At 50.9% G+C, this 11,626-nt stretch overlaps 1 protein-coding gene across 5 annotated transcripts in view; it reads left to right on the top strand.

The window, feature by feature from the left end:
* Positions 1–11,626, top strand: part of LOC106573409 (cyclic AMP-responsive element-binding protein 5) — an 88,687-nt gene that overhangs the window by 37,625 nt on the left and 39,436 nt on the right. For all 5 annotated transcript variants that reach the window (XM_045719192.1, XM_045719191.1, XM_045719190.1 and 2 more), the window contains one exon: positions 10,346–10,469. In XM_045719192.1, coding sequence (XP_045575148.1) covers positions 10,346–10,469 — 124 coding nt within the window. The remainder of the gene's footprint in view (positions 1–10,345; positions 10,470–11,626) is intronic.

Genomic DNA, 11,626 nt, shown 5'->3' with positions numbered 1-11,626 from the left:
GGAGGGAGGTCCACCTTGAGACCAGACCAGGGGAGGGAGGTCCACCTTGAGACCAGACCAGGGGAGGGAGGTCCACCTTGGGACCAGACCAGGGGAGGGAGGTCCACCTTGAGACCAGACCAGGGGAGGGAGGTCCACCTTGAGACCAGACCAGGGGAGGGAGGTCCACCTTGAGACCAGACCAGGGGAGGGAGGTCCACCTTGAGACCAGACCAGGGGAGGGAGGTCCACCTTGAGACCAGACCAGGGGAGGGAGGTCCACCTTGAGACCAGACCAGGGGAGGGAGGTCCACCTTGGGACCAGACCAGGGGAGGGAGGTCCACCTTGAGACCAGACCAGGGGAGGGAGGTCCACCTTGGGACCAGACCAGGGGAGGGAGGTCCACCTTGAGACCAGACCAGGGGAGGGAGGTCCACCTTGAGACCAGACCAGGGGAGGGAGGTCCACCTTGAGACCAGACCAGGGGAGGGAGGTCCACCTTGAGACCAGACCAGGGGAGGGAGGTCCACCTTGAGACCAGACCAGGGGAGGGAGGTCCACCTTGAGACCAGACCAGGGGAACTGAACTGCCACAGAATGTCTGTGTTCCAAATGGCACCCTATTCCCTATATAGTGCACTACTTTTGAGCAGAGCCTTAAATTAGTAAACTATATAGGGTGCCATTTGGGATGTAGACAATGCATGGGCTGATTTGACCTCCTGACCCTGCCTACCCATGCCATGCCCTTACCATCTGCTTGGCAGCAGGACATGGATGGATGAACCACTGTGTTGTGGTGACCTGACCTTAGAATGTACAGTAGAGAGAGAGAGAGAGAGAGAGAGATCAAATGAGTGGAGAGAGAGCGAGAGAGAGAGAGATAGAGAGAGATAGAGGTACAGTAGAGCAACAGGCAGGGAGAGGGAAGAGAGAGTGGGGTATGACAGAAAGAGAGGGGGAGGGAGTGTTAGAAACAAGGTAAATGAGAGAGAGAGAGAGAGAGAGAGAGAGAGAGAGAGAGAGAGAGAGAGAGGGGTAGAGAGGGAGAGGTAGAGAGAGGTAGAGAGAGACAGAGACAAAGAGAGAGGGGGGTAGGGAGAGAGAGAGGGGTAGAGAGGGAGAGGTAGAGAGAGAGAGGGAGAGAGAGGGGTAGAGTGGGAGAGGTAGAGAGAGCTAGAGAGCGAGAGAGAGGGGTAGAGAGGGAGGGAGGTAGAGAGCGAGAGAGGGGTAGAGTGGGAGAGGTAGAGAGAGCTAGAGAGCGAGAGAAAGAGGGGTAGAGAGGGAGGGAGAGGGAGTCAGGTAGAGAGCGAGAGAGGGGTAGAGAGAGAGAGGGGTAGAGAGAGGGAGGGAGAGAGAGGTAAGGAGAGAAAGGGGTAGAGAGAGAGAGGGAGAGAGAGGGGTAGAGAGAGAGAGAAGGAGAGAGACAGAGAGGTAGAGAGAGAGGGGTAGTTGGAGAGAGAGGGGTAGAGAGAGGGGGGTCGAGAGAGAGAGAAGGAGAGAGAGGGGTAGAGAGAGAGAGAGAGAGAGAAGGAGAGAGACAGAGAGGTAGAGAGAGAGGGGTAGTGAGAGAGAGAGAGGGGTAGGGAGGGGGGGGTCGAGACAGAGAGCGAGAGAGGGGTAGAAAGCGAGAGGGGTAGAAAGAGAGAGATGGGTAGAAAGAGAGAGAGGGGTAGAAAGAGAGAGAGGGGTAGAAAGAGAGAGAGGGGTAGAAAGAGAGAGAGGGGTAGAAAGCGAGAGAGGGGTAGAAAGAGAGAGAGAGGTGTAGAAAGAGAGAGAGGGGTAGGAGAGAGAGGGGTAGAGAGAGAGAGAGAGAGAAGGAGAGAGACAGAGAGGTAGAGAGAGAGGGGTAGTGAGAGAGAGAGAGGGGTAGGGAGAGGGGGGGTCGAGACAGAAAGAGAGAGAGGGGTAGAAAGCGAGAGGGGTAGAAAGAGAGAGAGGGGTAGAAAGAGAGAGAGGGGTAGAAAGCGAGAGGGGTAGAAAGAGAGAGAGGGGTAGAAAGAGAGAGAGGGGTAGAAAGAGAGAGAGAGGGGTAGGGAGAGGGAGGGTCGAGACAGAGAGAGAGAGAGAGGGGTAGAAAGAGAAAGGGGTAGAAAGAGAGAGAGGGGTAGAAAGAGAGAGAGGGGTAGAAAGAGAGAGAGGCAGCAGGATGTACATCTGATCTGAATTAAGATGAGCTCATTGTGTACTGCAGTGGGTTTAATAGTGCATTTGGAGAGGAACGCCCAGGCTCTGTTCCCTCTCATTCCAGCAGGTCATCTCTGCCCTGGGGCCACCACACATTCTGCCTTCTGCACTGTACTGTACTGTAACGCACACACACACACTCAGCTCTCAGGAACACTGGGAGAGAGCAAGAGAGGGATCAGGAGGAGGATGAGAGAGAGGAAGAGAGGAAGAGTGATCAGATGGAGGATGAAAGAGAAGAAGAGAGAGATGAGAAAAGGATGGAGGAGAGGAAGAGAGAGGTCTCTGATGATGGTGGAGGAGAGATAGAGAGAGGTCTCTGATGATGGTGGAGGAGAGGTAGACAGAGGTCTCTGAGGATGGTGGAGGAGAGGTAGAGAGAGGTCTCTGATGATGGTGGAGGAGAAGTAGACAGAGGTCTCTGAGGATGGTGGAGGAGAGGTAGAGAGAGGTCTCTGATGATGGTGGAGGAGAGGTAGAGAGAGGTCTCTGATGATGGTGGAGGAGAGGTAGACAGAGGTCTCTGAGGATGGTGGAGGAGAGGTAGAGAGAGGTCTCTGATGATGGTGGAGGAGAAGTAGACAGAGGTCTCTGAGGATGGTGGAGGAGAGGTAGAGAGAGGTCTCTGATGATGGTGGAGGAGAGGTAGAGAGAGGTCTCTGATGATGGAGGTAGAGAGAGGTCTCTGATGATGGTGGAGGAGAGATAGAGAGAGGTCTCTGATGATGGTGGAGGAGAGGTAGAGAGAGGTCTCTGATGATGGTGGAGGAGAGGTAGAGAGAGGTCTCTGATGATGGTGGAGGAGAGGTAGAGAGAGGTCTCTGATGATGGTGGAGGAGAGGTAGAGAGAGGTCTCTGATGATGGTGGAGGAGAGGTAGACAGAGGTCTCTGAGGATGGTGGAGGAGAGGAAGAGAGAGGTCTCTGATGATGGTGGAGGAGAGGTAGAGAGAGGTCTCTGATGATGGTGGAGGAGAGGTAGAGAGAGGTCTCTGATGATGGTGGAGGAGAGGTAGAGAGAGGTCTCTGATGATGGTGGAGGAGAGGTAGAGAGAGGTCTCTGATGATGGTGGAGGAGAGGTAGAGAGAGGTCTCTGATGATGGTGGAGGAGAGATAGAGAGAGGTCTCTGATGATGGTGGAGGAGAGGTAGAGAGAGGTCTCTGATGATGGTGGAGGAGAGGTAGAGAGAGGTCTCTGATGATGGTGGAGGAGAGGTAGAGAGAGGTCTCTGATGATGGTGGAGGAGAGGTAGACAGAGGTCTCTGAGGATGGTGGAGGAGAGGAAGAGAGAGGTCTCTGATGATGGTGGAGGAGAGGTAGAGAGAGGTCTCTGATGATGGTGGAGGAGAGGTAGAGAGAGGTCTCTGATGATGGTGGAGGAGAGGTAGAGAGAGGTCTCTGATGATGGTGGAGGAGAGGTAGAGAGAGGTCTCTGATGATGGTGGAGGAGAGGTAGAGAGAGGTCTCTGATGATGGTGGAGGAGAGGTAGAGAGAGGTAGAGAGAGGTCTCTGATGATGGTGGAGGAGACGTAGAGAGAGGTCTCTGATGATGGTGGAGGAGAGGTAGAGAGAGGTCTCTGATGATGGTGGAGGAGACGTAGAGAGAGGTCTCTGATGATGGTGGAGGAGAGGAAGAGAGAGGTCTCTGATGATGGTGGAGGAGAGGTAGAGAGAGGTCTCTGATGATGGTGGAGGAGAGGTAGAGAGAGGTCTCTGATGATGGTGGAGGAGAGGTAGAGAGAGGTCTCTGATGATGGTGGAGGAGAGGTAGAGAGAGGTCTCTGATGATGGTGGAGGAGAGGTAGAGAGAGGTCTCTGATGATGGTGGAGGAGAGGTAGAGAGAGGTCTCTGATGATGGTGGAGGAGAGGTAGAGAGAGGTCTCTGATGATGGTGGAGGAGAGGTAGAGAGAGGTCTCTGATGATGGTGGAGGAGAGGTAGAGAGAGGTCTCTGATGATGGTGGAGGAGAGGTAGAGAGAGGTCTCTGATGATGGTGGAGGAGAGGTAGACAGAGGTCTCTGATGATGGTGGAGGAGAGGTAGAGAGAGGTCTCTGAGGATGGTGGAGGAGAGGAAGAGAGAGGTCTCTGATGATGGTGGAGGAGAGGTAGAGAGAGCTCTCTGATGATGGTGGAGGAGAGGTAGAGAGAGGTCTCTGATGATGGTGGAGGAGAGGTAGAGAGAGGTAGAGAGAGGTCTCTGATGATGGTGGAGGAGAGGAAGAGAGAGGTCTCTGATGATGGTGGAGGAGAGGTAGAGAGAGGTCTCTGAGGATGGTGGAGGAGAGGTAGAGAGAGGTCTCTGATGATGGTGGAGGAGACGTAGAGAGAGGTCTCTGATGATGGTGGAGGAGAGGTAGAGAAAGGTCTCTGATGATGGTGGAGGAGAGGTAGAGAGAGGTCTCTGATGATGGTGGAGGAGAGATAGAGATGGAATTACCTGTCTGACTTGAACCTGTCTGAATTCTACAGTGTCTTCTCTCCTCCTCTTCTTTTATTTTTTCTTCTCCTCTCCTCTCCTCTCCTCTCCTCTCCTCTCCTCTCCTCTCCTCTCCTCTCCTCTCCTCTCCTCTCCTCTCCTCTCCTCTCCTCTCCTCTTCTCTTCGCTTCTCTCCTCCTCTTCACTTCTCCTCTTCTCTCCTCTTCTTTTCTTTTTTCTTCTCTTCTCCTCCTCACTTTTCTTCTCCTCTCTTCTCTTCTCCTCTCCTCCTCACTAATAAAAGTCAGCCAGTGTCATAAGCCATTAGTCTGATTTATTTGATCAGATTGGTATTATTTCCTGGTCCAAACCCCATGACACTCTCCTCCAAGCCAGTGATTAAAGGCAGTAAATCAGGGGCAGGTCCTGCCTAGTGTTTACTCAGCGAGCCAGGCAGCTGCAAGCTGTTTGAGGCCGTTCTTTCTCCCTGTGTTTACCTCCGTTCCCATGACGACCCGCACCACCATCTCCCAAGCGCCTGGAACTTGGCTCCGGCTTGTTTTGGTTACATTTGAAAGTTTTGCGCTGCTGTGTCTACCAGAGTTAGCAGTGACTTCACCCAGCACCCAACACATGAGAGGAGTGCAGGAGTGACTGCAGCGCTGTTAGATCGGGGAAGCAGAGAGGGAGAGAGAAAGAGGTAAGGAAGAAGAGGGTGAGAGAGAGCAGGAGAGAGGAGGGAGGGAGGAGGCTGGTTGCAGGCAGGCATGCAGCGGGTGGGGGGAGGGAGGGAGAGAAGCCAAGAGCATTACATCATTACTGGAGCAGAGTCAGAAGGGAAGGATATGAGTCAGTGGGCTCTCTCTCTCTCTCTCTCTCTCTCTCTCTCTCTCTCTCTCTCTCTCTCTCTCTCTCTCTCTCTCTCTCTCTCTCTCTCTCTCTCTCTCTCTCTCTCTCTCTCTCTCTCTCTCTCTCTCTCCCCTCTCTCTCTCCCCCTCTCTCTCTCTCTCTCCCTCTCTCTCTCTCTCTCTCTCCCTCTCCCTCTCTCTCTCTCTCCCTCACTCTCCCACTCTCTCTCTCTCTCTCTCTCTCCATTCTCCTCCCTCCTCTTGGACGGCTGCCAAGTCTCTTGTGTTCCACTCTCTAGTGCTTGAGTTGGAGATGGTACTCGGCCTACGACAGTATAGCTCAGTGTGTGTGTGTGTGTGTGTGTGTGTGTGTGTGTGTGTGTGTGTGTGGCTGTGCTGACCCTGGGATTTGTAGCTTAGACCCAGTAATATATAGTGGTTTGATATGATCTCAGACATACAGTAGGCACCATGAGGAGTCAACAACAAACTTCTAGAACAGACTTCTAGAACAGACTTCTAGAACAGACTTCTAGAGACCTGGCAGTGTCAGTGGGGAGGACAGAGAGGAATAGAGAATCATAAAAGAAAGAGGGGGGGGACAGGTAGGTGAGGTGTAGCAGTGATGTCATGGTGTAGGGGAGAGGAGGGTGGAGAGAAGAGGAGGAGAGGAGGGGTGGAGAAGAGGACAGAAGGGAGAGGAGGAGAGAAGAGGTGGACAGGAGAGAAGAGGAGGAGATGCGAGGAGGTATGGAGGACAGAAGGAGAGGAGAGGAGGAAAGTAGAGGAAAATGGAGAAGAGGAGAGGAGAGGCCCTCAGTAACGTGAGATAGTCTATTGTCAGGACTGACCACAGTGTACCTGCTGTCCCAAGGGGCCTGCTGCCTGCTGCCCACACTATTAGCAATCCCCACTGTGGAGACACAGCCTGTCACACACACACACACACACACACACACACACACACACACACACACACACACACACACACACACACACACACACACACACACACACACACACACACACACACACACACACAGAAGTAAGCACACTTTATACATAAAAAGACACACATTGGTATGGCCCTGTGTTGTGGCTACAGCTTGTGGTACAGTACAGGGACGGTGTATTGAGCCACGTTGGAACTTTGGCAAACCTGAACCCAGTGCTTCTTTAATGTTGCTTTGTGGTGGAGGCTATAAATTAGCATTTCTTAATGCAGTTTTGTCTTGCCCAGAAGGCCTTGAAGAGAATTGAATAAACATGTTGATTTCATTAGAACTGCCATTATGGACATGAATCCCAGCCAGTTTGTCAAAGGGGCGAACCCAATCACACAGCTAGCACAGCACATGTTGAATGTGTGTCCTATGTCAGCCTCATTGTACCTACATGCCTTTCCCCATGTGGAAGTGTTTACCTTCACATAGTCTCTCCTTCCCCCTGCCACATGTCACATGTGCTGCTGAATGGTTGTGATTGTGACGAATCACAATGTTGGACAGACATGACATATCGTCCCAACCGTAATTGTGTGTGTGTGTGTGTGTGTGTGTGTGTGTGTGTGTGTGTGTGTGTGTGTGTGTGTGTGTGTGTGTGTGTGTGTGTGTGTGTGTGTGTGTGTGTGTGTGTGTGTGTGTGTGTGTGTGTGTGTGCAGTAATCTAAATGTCTGGAGCGTAAATGCACACATTTAGGTCTGGGAAAATACAGGTATTTGTTCAGGTGGGGGAACATTTGCTCAGCGACAGCCCCATTTGTCCATCATTCTCCAGTGCTAACACTAACTCTATGCTATTACCTCAATCACAGCCGGGATGGAGCGGCCCATCGATTACATCCAGACGTTTAGCGTCACTAACCTAAATGTCTCTGGTTAGCAGTCGTTGGCAAGTGTCCATGGAAATAGACCTTTACCAAAGCACTGAGTAGCAGAATCACAATGAATATTGGTTGTTATGGTTATTAGGCCTAGAGGATGGATGGATGGTTCCTCAAAGTAGGTTAGACTTCTGTATGAGGAGACTGGTGTAGTAGGCTAGGCTAGCTAAGGTTAGCCTACTGTATGAGGAGATGGGTGTAGTAGGCTAGGCTAGCTAAGGTTAGCCTACTGTATGAGGAGATGGGTGTAGAAGGCTAGGCTAGCTAAGGTTAGCCTACTGTATGAGGAGACTGGTGTAGTAGGCTAGGCTAGCTAAGGTTAGCCTACTGTATGAGGAGACGGGTGTAGTAGGCTAGGCTAGCTAAGGTTAGCCTACTGTATGAGGAGACGGGTTTAGTAGGCTAGGCTAGCTAAGGTTTGCCTACTGTATGAGGAGACGGGTGTAGTAGGCTAGGCTAGCTAAGGTTAGCCTACTGTATGAGGAGACTGGTGTAGTAGGCTAGGCTAGCTAAGGTTAGCCTACTGTATGAGGAGACGGTGTAGTAGGCTAGGCTAGCTAAGGTTAGACTTCTGTATGAGGAGACGGCTCTAGTAGGCTAGGCTACCTAAGGTTAGCCTACTGTATGAGGAGATGGGTGTGGTAGGCTAGGCTAGCTAAGGTAGACTTCTGTATGAGACGATGAGTGTAGTAGGCTAGGCTAGCTAAGGTTAGCCTACTGTATGAGGAGACGGGTGTAGTAGGCTAGGCTAGCTAAGGTTAGCCTACTGTATGAGGAGATGGGTGTAGTAGGCTAGGCTAGCTAAGGTTAGCCTACTGTATGAGGAGACGGGTGTAGAAGGCTAAGCTAGTGGAGAGCAGGCAGCTGGGAGCCAGTGTTCTTACTAACAGGGATTTGGTGGCAGTTGTATAAATGATGTCACGCCACCAACCCCAGATAGAGTGGTCTGGATAGTTTGATCGTTCATTTGCTGCAGTCCAGAGCGAGCGAGTGAGTGGATGCGTCACAAATGGCTATGGGCCATGGTCAAAAGAAGTGCACTATACAGGGAATAGGGTGCCATTGGGGAAGCATCCAGTGAGTGAGTGAGTGAGTGGCTGAAACAAGCCTTGTTCTGCAGTGTAAGTATACAGCCTCCAGCCTCTAGCCTGGTCCTAATCCCTACATGTGATTTATTGATGTGGGTGCTACTGTGAATTGGCCTGTCAGCCTGGCCTGTCAGCCAGTCCACACACTGTGGTTACATTACGGACAGAGACATTCCCATTGGAAGTTATTTGGGGAGTTCCTCCCATTCTTCTCTTCCGATCCTCTCAAGCTCTGTCAGGTTGGATGGGGAGCGTCGCTGCATAGCTATTTTCAGGTCTCCAGAGATGTTCGATCGGGTTCAAGTCCAGGCTTAGGCTTCTGACTGGGCCACTCAAGGACATTCAGAGACTTGTCCTGAAGCCACTCCTGCGTTGTCTTGGCTGTGTGCTTAGGGTCGTTGTCCTGTTGGAAGGTGAACTTTCTGGAGCAGGTTTTCATCCAGGTTCTCTCTGTACTTTTACTGAGCAGAGGATTATTTTATTTATTTTATTTTTGTTTTACCTTTATTTAACTAGACAAGTCAGCTAAGAACAAATTCTTATTTACAATGACGACCTACCCCGGCCAAACCCTCCCCTAACCCGGACGATGCTGGGCCAATTGTTCACCGCCCTATAGGACTCCCAATCACGGCCGGTTGTGATACCCCCTGGAATCGAACCAGGATCTGTAGTGACGCCTCTAGCACTGAGATGCAGTGCCTTAGACCGCTGCGCCACTCAGTAGCCCGGTCAATGCTTTGGAGAGCAGAGAAGGCGAGAGGAGGCGAGAGGAGAGGAGGCGAGAGGAGAGGAGGCGAGAGGAGAGGAGAGAAGGGGATAGGAGGTGAGAGGAGAGGAGAGAAGGCAAGAGTAGAGGAGGTGAGTGGAGAGAAGGCGAGAGGAGAGGAGGTGAGAGAAGAGGAGGCGAGAGGAGAGGAAAGGAGGCGAGAGGAGAGAAGGCGAGAGGAGAGGAGGCGAGAGGAGAAAAGAGAGAGAAGAGGAGGCAAGAGGAGAGGAAAGGAGAGGAGAGAAGGCGAGAGGAGAGGAGAAGAGGAGAGGAGAGGAGAGGAGAGGAGAGGAGAGGAGAGGAGAGGAGAGGAGAGGAAAGGAGGCGAGAGGAGAGGAGGCGAGAGGAGAGGAGGCGAGAGGAGAAAAGAGAGAGGAGAGGAGGCGAGAGGAGAGGAGGCGAGAGGAGAAAGAGAGAAGAGGAGGCGAGAGGAGAGGAAAGAAGAGGAGAGGAGGTGAGAGGAGAGGAGAGGAGAGGAGAGGAGAGGAGAGGAAAGGAAAGGAGGTGTGAGGAGAGGAAAGGAGAGGAGAGGAGGCGAGAGGAGAGGAGGCGAGAGGAGAGAAGAGAGAGAAGAGGAGAGAAGAGGAAAGGAGAGGAGAGAAGAGAGAGAAGAGGGGAGGGGAGAGTACAGCATCCTTTACTGTCTGTCTTATTTGTAAAGCCTCAAGTGTAAACAACTATACACCAAAGACTACAGAGAGGATGTAGACTGACATGTCTCCAACCCTAAACAAGCTGGAACTGGGACACTGGGACTGATTTAAAGACTGGATGGAAAAAGCTGCCTGCAAGGTGGATAGAAGCGTGTTTGTATGTTTGCTCCCCACCCCTCTAATAGTGTTCCTGCTACTCCCCATAACCTGAAGTGAAGTAACACGTCTGTTACAACACCAAATGTGTCTATTGCTGTTATGTGGTGATGTTCTTATGATAAAGATATGCACATGATTTATTATCTCTCTAAAGAACTTGGAACGTGTGTTCAGCACGGATGATGTTTAATACGCTTTCCCTGTCCTGTGTGTGTGTGTGTGTGTGTGTGTGTGTGTGTGTGTGTGTGTGTGTGTGTGTGTGTGTGTGTGTGTGTGTGTGTGTGTGTGTGTGTGTGTGTGTGTGTGTGTGTGTGTGTGTGTGTGTGTGTGTGTGTGTGTGTGTGTGTGTGTGTGTCTAGGCCTGTCCCTGGCTCCCTGTCATCACTACTGCACCTACGGAACAGACAGAGACAGCCACTGCCTGCCTCCATGGCTGGAACTCTGCCAGACCCCACCATGCAAGGCTCCTCTGTACTGATGCCTGTGAGTACACACACACACACACACACGCACACCAGTGGTGGTGAGTGGCGTTTAAGATGAGGGAGGACGATTTTTTTCATGAGCATGGTCTTATTTCTATTACAGCATATTGGATGACTGTCATTCATATTCCATTCACCCAGTTCAATGTAACAGTGATGGGTTTAGGCTACTACATGATATTCTAATTTCCCCTATATCCATCATGAGGTTGCTACAACCTAGCCTATGAATTAAAGATTACAACGTAGGTGCACACAGGTCGAGAGACAAATTTGATGTGACAGACAGTGACACATGGACAGACAGTGACATTCAGTACCCCCTTGCACACTCTTGCCTGCATCTAGCTAATATAGGATGTAATCATTAGTCCCAACAGTTGTAAATGTGTCACGCTCTGACCTAGGAGAGCTGTGTTTTCTCTGTTTAGTTAGGTCAGGGTGTTATAGGTGGGTGGGCGTTCTATGTTCGGTTTTCTATGTTTTGGCCGGGTATGGTTTCCAATCAGAGGCAGGTGTTTATCGTTGTCTCTGATTGGAAGCCATACTTAGGCAGCCTGTTTTTCCTTTGTTGTTTGTGGGTAGTTGTTTTCTGTTTTGTTCCTTGTAACCTGACGGAACTGTTGACGGTCATTTTGTTGTTTTGATTTAGTGTTCCATTAAAGTAAAATATGAGCACTTTACACGCCGCGCCTTGGTCCCCTTTGTACGACCCTCGTTACAAAATTTGATTTTCTATTGTACAAATTCAAGTATGTTTATCCCCGTTTTGTTCCGTTTGCTCCCGTTTAAGAAAAGTTTTTCAACAGAATCGGCGGAATGAATACACCACTGATCACGTGTAAACACACAGCCATGTTGTATTCCTTCTCACATCCATGCGCTCTCCTGCTCTCACCTCTTCCTTTCGCTTGTGGACTTCAATGCACAACACATCAGCTATACGTGACCAGGAGTAAACACCTTTCCAAGCCAAACCGCTACACACAGCCTACATCGTTGTCCCCATATTAGCTAAAGTAATGTCCTTGTCAACATAGCTAATAGAACTAATGTGTTAGTAAACCTGCTACAATCATGCAATAATATTACAGTGTATAGTCAGTAAATAAATTAGTAAAACCTTGACTTGGAAGAGTTCCAGTGTTGTGTTGG

Source organism: Salmo salar, chromosome ssa05 (assembly GCF_905237065.1).
Source record: "Salmo salar chromosome ssa05, Ssal_v3.1, whole genome shotgun sequence".
In the NCBI taxonomy this organism is placed as follows: Eukaryota; Metazoa; Chordata; class Actinopteri; order Salmoniformes; family Salmonidae; genus Salmo; species Salmo salar.
Note: the sequence above shows the minus strand (reverse complement) of the source record. Positions and strands in the feature narration are given on the sequence as shown.